The 16,889-nt window shown below is 34.6% G+C and overlaps 1 protein-coding gene and 1 pseudogene across 1 annotated transcript; one reads left to right on the top strand and one right to left on the bottom strand.

Moving 5' to 3' along the window:
• Positions 1-273: 273 nt before the first annotated feature.
• On the top strand, positions 274-5,337 carry LOC136064692 (glucose-1-phosphate adenylyltransferase large subunit, chloroplastic/amyloplastic-like). The gene is made up of 14 exons (XM_065766755.1): positions 274-991; positions 1,076-1,198; positions 1,388-1,561; positions 1,823-1,915; positions 1,995-2,078; positions 2,175-2,230; positions 2,631-2,724; positions 2,822-3,007; positions 3,156-3,236; positions 3,617-3,703; positions 3,779-3,883; positions 4,482-4,588; positions 4,751-4,811; positions 4,939-5,337. The coding sequence occupies exons 1-14, from the start codon at positions 758-760 to the stop codon at positions 5,038-5,040; spliced, it is 1,587 nt and encodes a 528-aa protein (XP_065622827.1). The 5' UTR covers positions 274-757; the 3' UTR covers positions 5,041-5,337.
• Positions 5,338-5,859: 522 nt separating this feature from the next.
• LOC112022303 (mannan endo-1,4-beta-mannosidase 7-like) lies at positions 5,860-15,265 on the bottom strand (annotated as a pseudogene).
• Positions 15,266-16,889: the final 1,624 nt, after the last annotated feature.

Genomic DNA, 16,889 nt, shown 5'->3' with positions numbered 1-16,889 from the left:
TTTAGTGTGGAAAAGTGTTGATTGTAAAAGAATGAAAAAAGAGAGAAAGCAAGGTCAAAGGATTTACACTCATGACTTTGTATGGATTGGACTGTAACAAATGTGAAAGAGTAAGCAAAAAGTCCAAGGAGCTCCGTTTGGTAATATTATTTTAATAATATTATTTATATTTTTTAAAAATATATGTAAATAAAAAAATATAAAAAAATAATATTATTTAAAAATTTAAAAATATTGCTTAATCTTCCCTGCCAAACGGCCCCTGAAATCAAGAATACAAAACTACAAGTCCGCATTAAGTGCAAAGCTGTACAACTAGAATCTGAAGCGTTTCAGAGTCACAGACTGAGAGATCCGCACAAATTTACAGACCACGTATAGCTGACTCAATATTAAAACAAACAGACGCAACAAGATACCAACTTTGCGGGGTTTCTCGTGACGACTCACAATCCAACCAAAAAGACCATACAATCCTCCTCAGTTCCTTTCTCTATTTTCATCATCACTCACTCACTCAGTCTCAGTCAAGACTAGTCCGTATTAACACATCCTCACTCTGATCACTTCAACAACCTGAGACTAGGCGCTAATTAAAATTTCAATCTTTCTTCGCATCTGGGTGTTTCTGATTCTTCCTTTTCGGATCGTTTTCTGATCTGAGAGTTTTTTTTTTGGGTGTGAATTTTGTTACTTTTCTGAGTAAAATCTATAAGAAAAAAGTGATCTTTGAATTTGATTCATTGGTGGGTCAACCATGGATTCCTGCTGTGCCACACTGAAGGCCAATGCTCATCCAGTTAAACTTGGCGGAGGATTGAACAATGGAGGTACAAGGTTTTGGGGTGAGAGTATCAGAGGGAGCCCGAAAAGCAGGGACTTGAGTACCCAATTGTTGAAAAGTTCAAAAAAAAAAACCAGTAGGATCACTAAGCTTAAGCCCGGTGTTGCCTATTCTGTTCTCACTTCAGATATCAACAAAAAGAACCTGGTGAGTGATTTCATTTGAGTTTTTATTTATTTATTTAGGATTTGTTTATTCACTCTCACTGTTACATTAACATTTTTATTTCAGTCATTTCATGAACCACTTTTTGAGACTCCAAAGGCAGACCCGATAAAAGTAGCTTCGATCATATTAGGTGGAGGTGCTGGAACTCGCTTATTTCCTCTTACTAGTAGAAGAGCCAAGCCAGCGGTATGGTATCAACTATTTCTTTTGAAATTAGATTCTATGGCATTGGTAATTAATTATAGAATGACATTTGTTCAATATTGAGACACCAATTATTAGTGATAAAGCTAATAATTTTGGTTTTTGAAAGCTTGTTATGAAGTTGAATTTAATTTGGGGTGGATTTTTGTGATACTTTGGTGTGATCTGCAGGTTCCAATTGGAGGGTGTTACAGGCTGATTGATATCCCAATGAGTAATTGCATCAATAGTGGCATAAAGAAGATTTTTATTATGACACAGTTTAACTCTTTTTCCCTCAATCGCCACCTTGCTCGCACCTATAATCTCGGAAATGGTGTGAATTTTGGAGATGGGTTTGTGGAGGTAAGAAAATTGAAGCAAACAGAAACCTTCATAGATACTTTAGGCATATGGAAGTATGTTGGAATTGCATCAATGATACTGCATGGCAATACTAGCTGAGATTAATGATTTTTCATCTCCTGTGGAAATGAATGTTACTTGACGATTTACAACTTTGTTTTAGTAATTTAGAAATTAGTCTTCATCAAAATTTTTTTTTTCTTGTTAATAATTTCAGTGAAAGTTCCTGATGAATTAAAGCCTAATAAAATGGACAAACAGGTTTTGGCTGCCACTCAAACACCAGGAGAAAAAGGGAATAGCTGGTTCCAAGGAACAGCAGATGCTGTAAGGCAATTTACATGGGTCTTTGAGGTGGGTGATTATGATTTCATTTTTACTAAATATTGCATCCTCGTAATAAGCATAATCGGATTTTGTTTGAATCATGAAGGATGCCAAGAACAAGAGTATTGAGCATATATTGATACTGTCAGGTGATCATCTCTACCGGATGGACTATATGGATTTTCTGCAGGTAATTATTTTCAGCCACTTACTGGTGCAATAGTTCATCTAGTACTAATTTGCATTTTTGGAAAATCCTGCTTATTGATGGGATCTGTGTTTGCAGAAGCATATTGACACAGATGCTGATATTACAGTTTCATGTGTGCCTATGGATGACAGGTATGTCTAGCGCTATATGTCACAGTTTCAACTATTCACAAACATACACTGTACATTATTTCTTAAGCTGGTGATATGTTTAAAGGAATAAAACAGCCAATGGTTGTAATTTTCATTTTAATTCTTCAAGTGAGATATGCATCCCAACCAAAAGGAAGAAAATGGCATTTAAGTTTCATAGAAGCTCTATGATCTCAGTTGCTGGTTTCTTGATATATGTATTTTTAGCTGAGTTAGAAATCCTAATCTACCCTACATATACTGCTACCTCCGGAGCTTGAACCTATGAGGTGACCACAAGCACTTAGTACATGTGAGGTGACCACCACGCCACAGGTCGTGGACCTTGTGGTTGTGGTTTCTTGATATTAATAGTTTAATATTTGTATTTGTCTTGCAGCCGTGCATCTGATTACGGACTGATGAAAATTGACAACAAAGGACGTATTATTCAATTTTCTGAGAAACCAAAAGGCCCAGACTTAAAAGCAATGGTAGGCAAATTTACCTCATCACTGTTGTTTGAACTTTTCAGTTTTTTCTAAGATATCTATGCCCAATTGGTTATTTTCTCACTCATTTGCACTGCAGCAAGTTGACACCACTCTTCTAGGACTTTCTGAGAAAGATGCTCGGAATAACCCTTACATTGCATCAATGGGTGTTTATGTATTTAGAACTGACGTTCTACTAAAATTATTGAGATGGAGTTACCCTTCATGCAATGACTTCGGCTCTGAAATTATTCCGTCAGCTGTGAGGGAACATAATGTCCAAGTAAGACAGAAATACCTACATGATTTGTTGTGTGTTATTATTTAATGTTTTTGATCTTCCTATAGCTATTTGAATATTGCAAACAAGATTTTTATATGTTTATTGAATTACATATAGTTTCTTAGTGGCTAGTTCATTTCATTGTCAGGCTTATTTATTCAATGACTACTGGGAGGACATTGGAACTATAAAGTCCTTTTTTGATGCCAACTTGGCCCTCACAGAACAGGTTGGTATGATCGTAGCCCAAGTTACATTTTCTCAATTATCATTCGAAAAAAATCCTATTGCAACTGATATTTGAGTAAATGACTGTCTGGCAACTTGGGGTAATCGGGAAAGTATTCTGTATAAACTTCAGGAAGCCAGTAGTAGCTATAAAGTTGGGTGAGAAATTCAGTGATAATCCGTTAAAACCAAGAATAAATCTGAGTGGGAAAATTCTTCATGTGTTTGCAAATGAACTTAGAAATCTTTAGAATAGAAAAAAAGAAAATCATGCAAATTTGAAAAACCTATGTTAGAAATTTGGAGATTGAAATTGTGTCTTTCTTCCTTGTAAACGAGAAAATGACTCTATGAACTGATAATATGCTTCCTTTCATGCAGCCTCCAAAGTTTGAATTCAATTATCCAAAGACACCTTTCTACACCTCACCTAGATTCTTGCCGCCTACTAAAGTTGAAAAATGCAGGGTATGATCATGAGCTTAAATCAGTATGTAAGATAGCTCTGCTCCTTGTATCTCATAACTCAACTGGGTCTTGCAGATTTTGGATGCAATTATTTCTCATGGTTGCTTCTTGCGGGAATGTAGCGTTCAACACTCTATAGTGGGTGTGCGCTCACGTTTAGAGAATGGTGTAGAACTTGAGGTGAGCTAATATCTTATGCTTAAGTAGCTCTCCTTGACTATATAGAGTAATTGGCCATTTGATGTGCAATTCACAACAACATGTGGGTGCTGATTGTCAAGTTAGGTTTGACTTGTAATGGCTCCTTCAGACGTCCGGTAGTCTATACCTCTTTCAGAATAGTGTTATGGTTTTTTATTTCAGTAATTCTACAAGATAACCATGCAATTGAATATTGCTAGCCAAAAGTAAATGTATTGCACTTTTATTTTTAAAAAAAATTGCCTCCCAAGATTTGGCTAATTCGTGCTTTCTACTCCAAGGTGTGCAGGAAATATCTCTCTGCAAAGTGCAGAGTAAACCTCTCAAGCACTTATTGATAGCAATAATAGTTATTATTTCCAATAATTGAGTTTTAAGAACTTAACTTCCAATATAAGTTATTCATCTTGAGAGTAGCTTCAATATGAGCAAATGAAGTTTTTGTATGTGAGTTCCTGTTTGAATCTGTTCAAATTTTGATTGGTGAATATGGCATGATGTAGGAGCTTTTACTGTTTTGCTCTTCATTTTACAGAGTGAAAATTAATTATGTTTGATTATGGAATTTACTTTCCAGGATACTATGATGATGGGTGCAGACTACTACCAAACGGAATCTGAAATTGCATCTCTGCTAGCAGAGGGAAAGGTTCCAGTAGGCGTAGGACAGAATACCAAAATCAGGTAGGATTTAATTGTGTTACTAATCTTAGTGCACATATGTGTGCACACGCGTGATAGGGAATAATGAGAAATGATTAATGTTTCACAACTGAATGCTGTCTTAAAATTCATAACGAAATACCATAATCTATTAACTAATTTCTAATGTCTACTATCTTGAAGGAATTGCATAATTGATAAGAATGCCAGGATTGGAAGAGATGTGGTCATCACAAACGGTGATGTAAGAATGGCTTTCTGCAATCTTTAAATTTTGAATTGCTTTGCACTTCAAGCTTATCCAAGTTATTGAAGAATGGTGTATTACTGTTCATTTACACTCTGCTTAAGGAAATTTTTTGACTTCTCAGGGTGTTGAGGAAGCAGAAAGGCCAAATGAAGGGTTTTACATTCGGTCAGGGATTGCAGTCATACTGAAGAATGCAACAATTAAAGATGGAACGGTCATTTAGATCTTTCACACTTGCAAAGACTTCATGTCCAGATTGAGCCAGTGTTGCAAGCATTAGCCAGCTAGTTTTTGGTTTTAAATTGCACGCAGTAATAAACACTAGCAGGAATGCCCCTATATTTGTTAATCACTAGTTCCTTAGATATCTGTAGGAAGGCCCCCTAGTTCCTGAATAAAACGAACTGTTGCTTGATTCAATTTAGTAGTTCGAACTGCATTCTTAGTCTCTCTGTACATTAGTCACACTTTCAATTTTGCCAAAATAATTTTAGTCTCTGCACGTTTGTCATAGTTTCAATTTTGTCTTTAGACTTTTAATTGTATTAAGTTGGTCCTTCAACTTTCAACACGAGACCCCTCAGACAATTAAATGTGTTAATTTCATTCGTTAATTTAAAAAATGAAGTCAATGTCATCCATCAATTTTCAAAATTATGTCAATTTTATTCTTATAAGTGGATTTTATTAAAAATAAAATCGACTTGATTTTAAAAATTAAAGGACATAATTAAAAGTTGAGATATGAAATTGACACAGTTAAATGTATAGGGACCAAGTTGAAATTACCCCATTGTTGGAGCGCTAAAAAGTATAATTTGCCTTCTATTTATTTTTACTAGAAGCCCATGACTGATGCTAAAGCTAAAAATATTATTGATGCTAAAGCTAAAAATATTAGACACTTAGCTTAATACATAGGTGTAAATCTCAAAACTCTTTTCCAATATTACTCTCTTGGATAAACAAATATCATCTGTAACAGATAATTCACCTCTTAGAAGTCATACATTTCCGGTACACAGCTTATAATGCTGGTAATCTGTAACTACTCTTAATATTGTTGGGATTCTCTTTGCTCAATTTTCATTATTATTGTCCTTGCTTTTAATCTCTCTTGCTTTCTTCCACCTCTCAATATTTCTCAGCCTAGCATACAACTATCAAATCCTACTTAGCCTCTAAGACTCTTGAGCAATCAAAATAGCTGTTGAGGAATTCTTACTGAGGATTACTTCATACACATTTCGGAAAGAGTCCATTCCTGCAGCTAGAAGTTGCCAGAACAAGCCGCCAACAGCTGTACCTCCACCTCTAGCATTTAAATAGATTGTTGAGTAAACAGTGTTGAAAAGCTGGTCCCTTTGTGCAATACCAGATAACTTCAAAGATTTTCCAAACTCAGCAATGAGAACTGGCTTGTGAAGGATATTCTGTGCATCTTGTATATGATCATTAAGCCAACTGTCCAAAAATGAGAGTTGGCTTTCATCACTTGAGCCAAGCAACCTGCTCATCAAACAAAAGGAAAAAAAAAAACCCTCTTTAAGGAAATGGTTGCTAGTTAATTGTCAGTTTTAAGTAGGGATGTCAATTTGGGTTAGCGTGTCGGGTTTGTATCGTGTCGAAGTAGGGGTATTCGACTAAATGGCTCAACCCTAACCCGACCAATTTAATAATCGTGTCATAATCTTTCAACTCTAACCCAACCTGTTAATAAGGTAGGTTGACCTGACCCTACCTATTTGACACGCTTAATAAATGAGTCGTGTTGGGTTGACACGAATGTAACACAACCCATTTCAACCTACATAATATTAAATATAACATCCATTTAGAAATAATTTTTTTTACATCCTAAAAAGCAGTGCATACACTTCAAGTTTTCAACCCACATTCAAAATAATATAGTTCAAAAAAAATATAACATTCATCTAGAAAATAAGTTCTTTCACTCCAAAAGAAGTGCATACACTCAACCAAAATTCAAAATAAAAAAAATAAAATAACATAGTTCAACAAAAATATAATATTTTTGGAACTCGCCAAATGCTAAGTATCAATATTGAAAGAATTTGAGCAAACAGTAGACTAATCCTGATTATGACCACGATTATTATCCATAGATTCTTTGTTGATGTCCAAATTCATAATATCTTCCACAAGCTCATCCAATTTTATTTGTGCAAGTTCTATGCCAAAAAAAAAAGTATTTGTAGTTCTAGGGTCTGTAAAGTTTTAATTTCTAATTATATTCTTTGTAAATTTTTGTAATTACTCACTTTTCTTTTTAAATTTAAAATATATGTTGGATATAAAAGGTATTTGACAAATCTAAAATAAAATAAATATTTATTTGTTATATGAGTTAAACAAGTTGTGTTAAGTGGGTCATTTCGGATTGAAACAAATAAATTGGCGTGTCAAACGTGTCTATTACGGGTTACGCGGGTTGACCTGCTTATGACATGTTTCTGGAGTCGACCTGTTTATGACCCAAACCCATTAAGGCCCAATCCTAATCCGAAAAAACCTATGTCGGGTTTGTGTTGTGTTTGCAGGTTGGGTCGAACATTGACACCCCTAGTTTTAAGCAAAAACTTTCTGTTATTGAGTCCATACTGTTGTTCAGGGTATGCGAGAACTGTGGCAAAGTCGATGCCCGGGATTTGATTATTTGCGATGAAATCTGTCCCTACTTGAATATTAGGATTTGATCACTGCTTTGATACTCCATAAAACCTTTCTAGACCAACTTCTAGCAAGTGTTTTCCATCTATGGATTTTAGGTAGGGTGCTATCTCTGCAATCCAGGCCTGTCAGAGAAACGCATTATAGTAAAAGATTAAAACCACACACACACATTTATATGCTTTCTTTTGCCCATTGAAATTTGATATCTTTTTCTTGTTTGACTCTATTGGAGTGTGTGATTGGTATTATATGCATGACAAAATAATAGCCATGTTTCACATTTCCTTATGCTGAAGGCAATAGTGAAGACTGGAGAGGTCAGACCATCAGGCCTTTGTGCTATGACAAATGCCTTCCTCAAAAGTGATGAGTGCCACTTATCACTTTATTAAGTGGTGGTTCAAGTCCATAAATCAATCTCCCCCCCTCCCCCCAAAAAAAAGCTTATTTACGAATTACGATCACTTATTCACTTCTCTCGGACCCAGCAAAAATTGGAGTAAAATGTATTGGATACGAACTCTTATTTTATTTTTTTTAAGGCATTGACGAAACTAACTGTTTCTTAACTGATGCTAATGCAAGTACGAAGTCATTGTCACTATCAATGTCACTGTTTTTTTTTTCCTCTGATTCTAAAATTTATATAATCAACCTGTCCAAATTCTAGTTAATAGGTTTGGTTCGATCACGATTCCTGCCCCATCCTGCTTCAAGCAGCTAACCAAAGAAAATCTATTCCATTAGTTTCTCTTGGGGGTAGTTGAAGTGTTGGACATTTACGTAATAAGCTTAAGATTAAGGTGGGCTAAGCACAAGTTGATTTTTTTTTTTTAAGTGATACAAAGCACCAGTTGAATTCAACAAAACACCAACTCCACTTTAAAAACACAAGGATGAGGTCTCTTTAGGGAAAAAACACAAAATATAGTTTTCAAAAGCGACCTTGGCCACAGTAAAATGGTATATACAAGGGAAACACATTTTATCGATCGCTGAAGTGTCAATAAGGGAAAGAGATATGATCCAGTAAAAAATTGAAAGTTCACTTGGTGTATAAAACATTAGTGAATGTTTAGAACCCCAATTTCAAATTAACCAACACAAACTTATACTCAAACAATAAATGTGCGGAATGATAAGTACAAGCAATACCCAAATAAACAAACTACTCTAAACCATAATTAATCACAACACAGCAGCAATTAAAAGGCAAGAGTAAGGGTTAGAGAGCTGCAAACACAAAGATAACATCGGCACGTGTTATCGAAGAGGAAACTGAAGATTTCAGCGAAAAACCTCTCCGCTGTCCTCCAAGTAGTAAAACAAACCATTAGAGAATAAAGTTGGGATACACAAATATAGACCCTTCAAGCCTAATCTACCCAATGCATCTAAGCCATTCAAGCTTCTTACTCTAACAAGGTTAAGCCTAATTGTGTCTTCCCTAGCTTTCCAGATTCCGCAATAAGCCCATTCCATCAACCAAATGAATTGGTTCTCTCTGAACTGCTTCCCAAGCACCAAATAACCTCCTCACTGATATAGGTATGGTGAGATAAGGATTTGGCTAATAAACCTCTTAAAGGTATGTTAATGGAGAGAGTGAGAGTAGAGGAATTTGAGAATCAAAAGTATAAAATTGTGGATGAGTCAATCTTGTTGTTATCTAGGGTTTCTCTCTCAAAATTCTCTCTGGGAACTCTTTACATTTCGTGGGTATAAGGGTATTTATAGTAGGGTACGTGAGAATGTGAAAAATCATTTTTTAGCAAAATATGGTGTTCTGGTGACTAACTCGCGATTGGGATGAGTTGTGAGATTTAGTCGTGAAATAATTGATTGTCTAGACTGTCCTTTTTTGTCCTGTAGTGCTCTAGTTGTCATGACCTTTTAGCTTCTTGCATGCTTCATATGTGTGGCATTTTGGCGAGTCATCAGTTGTGAGTCACTTGTGAGTTGTAGTCGCGAGAAGCTTTTTGAATGCATACACACTTGAATTTTTCACACTCTCTCACACACAACTTTTACATGAATCCCATCTAAATACAGGGTATCTAATTGCTGAATTACAAGAAAATTTGGCATGGAATAAAGCCAATACATGGTTGAATAAATTCAACCTTACAATCTCCCCCTTTGGCTATTCCGTAACAAAACCCTAAAACAGACTCTAGGCTTAAAATGTGAGCTAGGAATAGTTGTCAAAACTCACTCACACTTAACTCTAGATTCTATGAAGCTCTTGAACCATACAGACAAGTTCTCTTGAAAACAATATCACAAAAAGTTCATTGTAAGTAGAAATCTTGAAATGCATATGAAGCAAACACAAAGCGATTAAGCAATAAAGAATATATTCAAAACACTTTCCAAAAACAATTAAAAATACTCAAAAATATTTTTGTGTTTAATCAACATATGATTGAGTAGGTACAACACATTTAATCAAGTACAATCACACAAATGAATTAGGCATTCATTGAATATTGACATGTGTGATGTGTGTGGGTATCAAATGTGAGATGATCCTTAGTTTAATGTGAAACTTCAATGATCAATTCAACCAAGACATACATAATTAGTACTAAGTAGAGTGACCAATCTCAATTATAAAAATGTGCATATATGACCTCCCACAAAACTTGATTACATAACTTTGAAACTTTTCATTTGGCTTCACACAATACATAACATTTGATCATTAAAGAACAATACATATCTTTTTGAGATCGATGCTTGAAATTTTTTATATTTCAATTTTAAGAGTAAGCCTTTGGCTTTTGGGCACTACACATTTTCATTATAAGTCGCTTTTCTTTTTTCCTAGTCAAATACTAATATGTGCGACGGCTTTTGCAACTCATTATCTCTTTTTGAGATTTGACATTTGTTGAGTTATAAAGCAAAAACATAAAAGAGTGGGAAGATATATAGACATAAGTCTATGCATGTCTCAAGATCAACAAAACTATTGACTAATTATTCATGACAAGTTTAAAGATCTATTTATAACAATCACATAGATGTCAAGATTTTTCCCACAAAGATACAAGTACATAAAGAACAAGCGAAGCTCGTAAATGCATAAAGCCATTTGTACGGAGGTACAAGTGTAAACATGTGTGTGACAAGTCACAATAATACCAATCAAACTTTTTGGATTTTTCTACTTTTTATGTGTTTTTGGATTTTTGACACAAATTAAGTAAATATTGATAAAATAAGAACGATCATTCAAAGCTTTTAAAAACAAACAAAAACAGTAAAAACATGCTAGAATGAAAACATACGCAAGCAACCAAGTAATGTAACAACATATTAAAAGAATTGATGCATGAACATGTTTTAATGCTTATGCATGAGTACCCTTCTTCACCCACAAGGCATGTGCGTTTGGGGTGATGTCCTTAGAAGATTGAGTATTTGAGTTGCGATTCTCAAACCTTAGGGTGAAGTTTGCCAAACAAGAAGTGATGGTGTCTATCATCTTCATCACATCACCAATACCAGGATCGACTTCTCACCTTTTTGACTGCTTATGGTTCCCCTTGCCCTTTCCTTGTCCTCTTGGCCTTTAAGAACCCACATTCTTCAATGCGTGAAGCTTGTGGCAATTTGGCCTAGTATGTCCTCAAACTCCACAATGATGGCAAAAATGATGAGTTTGAGGACCTCTTTGTGACTTTGGAAAAGACTTTTTTTTTTTTTGGGTTTGGCCAGAAGTGGATTTGGAGGCTTTGTCAAAACTTTTGAGCAATTACATTTGGCTTCTTCTCAACCTTGACATTCTCAACAAGTGGAGTTGGTACCATTGGTTCCTTGACTTTAACAAACTTCATCTCCTTAGACACATTAGCACTTAAGCTACTTTTTTCAGTGTATCCCAAGCCACTTCTATCAGAGGAGGAATTTTGATAAGCAAGCACTTCATCAAGTTTCTTTGAAGTAATCCACTCCACTTTGGCATTAGCTTGAACAACCTCAAACTCAAGAAACTTGATCCTAGAAGGCATCCGTTAGCTTTTCATTCAACTTCTCAACTTCACATTTTGTCTCTTTGTATCTCACAAGTATGCTCTTGTAGTCTTGTTTTGCTTTCTTCATTTTTCTAATGGCTGCCTTAGCCCCTCTAGCATACTCTCCGGTCTTCTCAAGAAAAAAATTATAGGATTCTTACAATCCCTTTGCTCCTTCACCTTCATCATCGGATTCCTCTCCTACTCTCATAAACTCCACTTTGGTGTGCTCATCGAGCTTTTTTACTAGAGTGCTCAAATCTTCCGAGGAGTCCACGGGTGCAATAGCCATAAATACAGAGTAATTTCCTTCTCTATCACAACTTTCTTCTGAATTTGAATTGAAGCTGTCTGAGTCACTAAGGGTAGCAGCAAAGATTTACCATTTGCCTTCAAATAAGTGGGGCATTTTTTCTTCACATGCTCATTCCCTTTACACTTATAGCACGTGACCGCTTGAGATGGAGAAGAATCTTTGGAATCCTTCTTCTTGAAATCTTTCTTATCCTTCTTGAAATTTGAGAATTTCCCCTTCTTAAAAGGCTTCCCATCCTTTTTGAATTTTAAGAACTTACGAAAGTTCGTTGCAAGGTATGCTAATTCCTTTTCAACTGCATCTCATACGCTCTCATCAATAGAGCACAAGAATGCACACATACACATTTTCCAAAAGGCGTAATTGCTCCCATCAAAGAAGGGAGGTGCATTCAGGGATTGAAACCTATACATTATAGGGTCAAGGATCACACTTAGGATATAGAAATACAACAAAATGTACCAATTCTGATACTAATTGAAAGTTCACTTGGTGTATAAAACACTAGAGAATGTTTAGACCCACAATTTCAAATTAACCAACACAAGCTTATACTCAAACAATAAATGTACGGAATGATAAGTTTAAGCAATACCCAAATAAATAAATTACTCTAAACCATAATTAATCACAACACAGCAACAATTAAAAGGCAAGAGTAAGGGTTAGATAGATGCAAACACAAAGATAATACTAGCACGTGTTATCAAAGAGGAAACCAAAGAACTCGGTGAAAAACCTCTCTACTGCCCTCTAAGCGGCAAAACAATCTACTAGAGAATAAAGTTAGGATATACGAATCGCAATAAACCCTCCAAGCCTAATCTACCCAATGCACCTAAGCCCTCTAAACTTTTTGCTCCAACAAGGTTAAGCCTAATCGTGTCTTCCCTAACTTTCCAGATCCCACAGTAAGCCCATTGCATCAACCAAATGAATTGGTCCTCTCTGAACTGCTTCCCAAGCACCAAATAATCTCCTCACTGATATGGGTATGGTGAGATAAGGATTTGGCTAATGAACCTCTCAAGGGTATGTTAATAGAGAGGGTGAGAGTAGAGGAATTTGAGAATCAAAGGTATAAGATTGTGGATAACTCAATCTTGTTGTTCTCTTGGGTTTCCCTCTCAAAATTCTCTCTAGGAGCTCTTTACATTTCGTGGGTATAAAGGTATTTATAGTAAGGTACGTGAGGAATGTGAAAAGTCATTTTTCTACAAAATAAGGTGTTCTGGTGACTAACTCGCGATTGGGATGAGTTGCGAGATTTAGTCGCGAAATAACAAACTAGCCAGACTGTCTTTTTTTGTCCTATAGTGCTCCAGTTTTCGTGACCCTTCAGCTTCCTGTATGCTTCACACGTGTGGCATTTTGGCGAGTCATCAGTCGCGAGAAGCTCTTTGAATGCATACACACTTGAATTTTTCACATTCTCTCACACACAACCCTTACATGACTCCCACCTAAATACAGGGTATTTAATTGTTGAATTACAAGCAAATTTGGCACGGAATAAAGTCAACACATGGTTGAATAAATTCAACCTTACAAAAACAATGTACAACACATAAATCTTGTGCATAAATGGAAAAGAAAAATGCTTCATTTAAAAAAAAAAAAACAAAGTACCCCTTAGATTTTAAGTAGCATAAATGCAAAAGAGTCCGGTGTGGGAGGTTTTGCTAACCTGAATGGTCTTTCCTGATATATCCGAAGGGCACCTGGGCTCATTCATGAGCTCCCATGCCATTATGGCTGGATCATCTTTGTAAGCAATTCTAGTCAAGCTATTACGTCTTGTAAGAACAGTTTGTTACGCAAGACAATAAAATAGTTAAATTACATAGAACAAGGAAAATACTAGTTTTACTTGTGTCATAAAATGTATAAAAGTATAGTTTACCACCATTTGCCACACTACTAGCAAATTCATGTACACTCTAATCACATTACCAAAAAAACATTAGAGGAAATAATACAACTAATGCTACTCGATTCATATCATTCACTTACTACTAATTTCAACTTTCTATTTATGGTCGACCCAACCATCCAATTACTTAGCCAAAAAAAGGAAAATGAAAAAAATATTCAAAGAGCAAGTTTATAACATGAAACATTTAATATACAGCTAGCTCAAAAGACAGAGTTTACAGTGTAATCTACCTTGATATTGTTCTTGTAGCATCCCTTCACAACAGAATTGGTGAAGAAATCATCATCAAATGTTACAGACTAGCCCTGACCTCTTGCCTAGAGCCCAGTACGCATACTGTTTCTTTCCTCCAAAGTCCGCATAGTTATTAACCAAACTCAACACTATCTTAATCCCATATTTTTTAGCTTCAGATATTACAAAATCCAACCCCTACAAAACAAGAAAAAGAAAATGGCTAAACAATTAAATAAAGGGGTAATTACAAGTAACCACCTTGAACTTTCAAAATAACATTAAACACAATATCGCATCTACAAGTTAAAAATTGTTGTAATAGTAATTTATTGTTGCATCAAAAAAAATATTTATAATAACTTATAATTTTCAGTTGCAATACATATTTTAATACCTTATTGCATTAGGAATTTTTTTTTTTTAATAACAACATAAAATGAAGAAATCGTTTCAATTACAATGGCAAATATGAAATAATTATTTATTACAAGAATATATATATATATATATTATTGCATTAAAAAGTTTTCATTAAAGTATTTGAAATTTATTGTAACATAATTTTTTATTATGCAAATCTATTATGGAAAAGTCTAGGACCACATAATTTTTCACAACTTCTTACCACAACTGTGATGTGACAGAGTGTAATTGGTAAAGAAAAAATTATGGGTCCGTGTCTAAGTGATAATTAACCACTCACAATTTGCCACGTCAAAGTTGTGGTAAAAAAGTTGTTAAATAATTTGTGGTCTTAGAACTACTCATCTATTATTTTAGATTTTATTGTAACACATTGCATCAATTATTGTAACTCTGATGTTATTGCAACAATTTATTTCATTATAAACATTTATTTTTTTGGCAGTGATAATTAGTGGTTGGATTAAATGAACCAAAAGAAAAATAATAACTAATTAACCTGGAACATTTGCTCATTGTAGGATCCAAGAGAGGACTGCAGAGGTCTAACCCCTCCATCACTAAAAGCCCAAGTTCTTGCAATTGTAAGGCCATGCTTTGTAGCATCTTGGAAGGCAGTTGAAACTTTGTCTCTCTGAGATGGGTCAAAGGCCACGGACATCATCCAGTAGCCATTAAACCCACGTGCATGGTAGGGTTTCCCATTCAACAAAAGTTGCACTCCTTTGGTTGTCACAAACCCATCATTTGGGCCTGCATGTAGCAAAATCCCATAGTTTTGAATCAAAAGAAGAACAAAGAAAGCTACACGCAATTGCTTCATCTTCTTTGTCCCTTCCTTTTCTTCTTCCACTTTATAAGGATTTCATGGTCGTGTACATGGAAGTATTTATAGATGGATTTGCTAAAAATGTTCATTGTGCACAATTAATTTCACTTAATATCTCTCTAAAATTTGGCTTCATCATTGTGTGTAAATTTGGACATATTAGCATATCTTTTCTTGACACAAAATCGCCAAATTTAATGTGGACAATTGATTTGGGCATTTCATCCTAAATACATAGTTACAAAAGCCATGTATCGTTGCTGGAGCTTCCATGGCTTGACATGGGGTTAAATTTTGTATTTATTAATAATGATTTGGACAATTGATTGCAATTAGCACAAATTGATTTGTCCATCTCAACCTTAATGCTTACTATATAGTGTCTAAGTATTATTAACAAACTAGAATGTAACCCATGATACCGCTCGGAAATGGTTAATTGTAGTGATGCTATTGGTTTTTTTTTTTTTTGGGAGTTATCACATGGAGGGGGTGTAGATATAGGTTTTTCTGTTTAATATGTTCCAATAGAAATGCTTGATCTCTGAAAGATGAGCATCACATGGGGACTCTCATTAATCCATATGCATAATAAAATGTTTATAGGTGACATCACATAAAGGCGAAAAGCAATACTGGGCATGTCAAATGAACCTTATTGTTTTGTTGAATTTGTCGAGCCATTTCAATCATTCCATGTGGTAAGGAGTTTAATTAAATTTGAAAAATAATTAAGGTCAGTAAATAGTATATGTTTTGCTAAATTGTACACATACATTGCTTAGATTGGCATTTGCTTTTGATTTGCATTTTTTATTTTTTTATAAAAATGTGGTTTTTGATGTATTTGTTTTGGTGTTTAATGATGGTATAGGAATGCAGTGATTCTTAAGTCAGTGACTTAGGTGAATAAATTGAGGGAATTGGGTATTCGAGAAAGTAGAGAGTTCATTTCTTGGTGGTTTTTGTTATTGTAATGTATTTTCACTATTTTGTATGGAACGAATGATTCTTGTGGATGTTAAATTTGCATTTGTTAGGTTAAATTTAGGTTTGAGGATTTAAAACAAGGGTTTTAAGAATAGTTGTTTGAATAATTGTTAGGTGATTTTGTCCAGCCAAAAACACTTGCGATATTATGAATTTGAAATGATATCTAAAATCTAATCATTTTATGTAAGGCGACTTAACCCAAAAGGGGAAGAAAGAGTCATGCTTGAGTATTAGATTTCTTTTGTTCTCAAAAGTGTTTGAAATTGAAAATTTTTTAGATACAAACATGCCATAAAATTCAGTTTGCAACTATCCCTATTAAGGATGTAATAGTAATAGATATCGTTTTGCATTTTCCTTTCCACCTTTCTGAACAGTAAACAAACTCAAACAATTAGTTAATTATTTTTCTCCATGCAAAAATATTGTGTTGTTAACTCATATTTTCATCTACATGTGGTTAAAATGAAAGTCACCATTCATTGAGATTTATTTTTGTTTTTGTTAAATGTGAAATATATTTTTAAAATTTTGTGCATGTACCTTGGCAACATGATTTTACTCTTATAACATGGTCTTTTCTTTTTTTCTTTTTTTTGTTAAATTGAAATATATTTTTAAAATC

This window comes from Quercus suber, unplaced genomic scaffold, assembly GCF_002906115.3.
Source record: "Quercus suber isolate HL8 unplaced genomic scaffold, Cork oak 2.0 scaffold_738, whole genome shotgun sequence".
NCBI classification, from domain to species: Eukaryota; Viridiplantae; Streptophyta; class Magnoliopsida; order Fagales; family Fagaceae; genus Quercus; species Quercus suber.
The sequence above is the reverse complement of the archived record's forward strand: the minus strand, read 5'-3'. Positions and strand labels throughout refer to the sequence as shown.

Excerpts from the sequence above, each read along its gene's own strand:
- LOC136064692 (XM_065766755.1), top strand. The coding sequence starts at position 758 with ATGGATTCCTGCTGTGCCACACTGAAGGCCAATGCTCATCCAGTTAAA. Across the intron at positions 992-1,075 it reads ATATCAACAAAAAGAACCTG|TCATTTCATGAACCACTTTT; the intron begins GTGAGTGATTTC and ends TTTTTATTTCAG. Across the intron at positions 2,725-2,821 it reads GCCCAGACTTAAAAGCAATG|CAAGTTGACACCACTCTTCT; the intron begins GTAGGCAAATTT and ends TTTGCACTGCAG.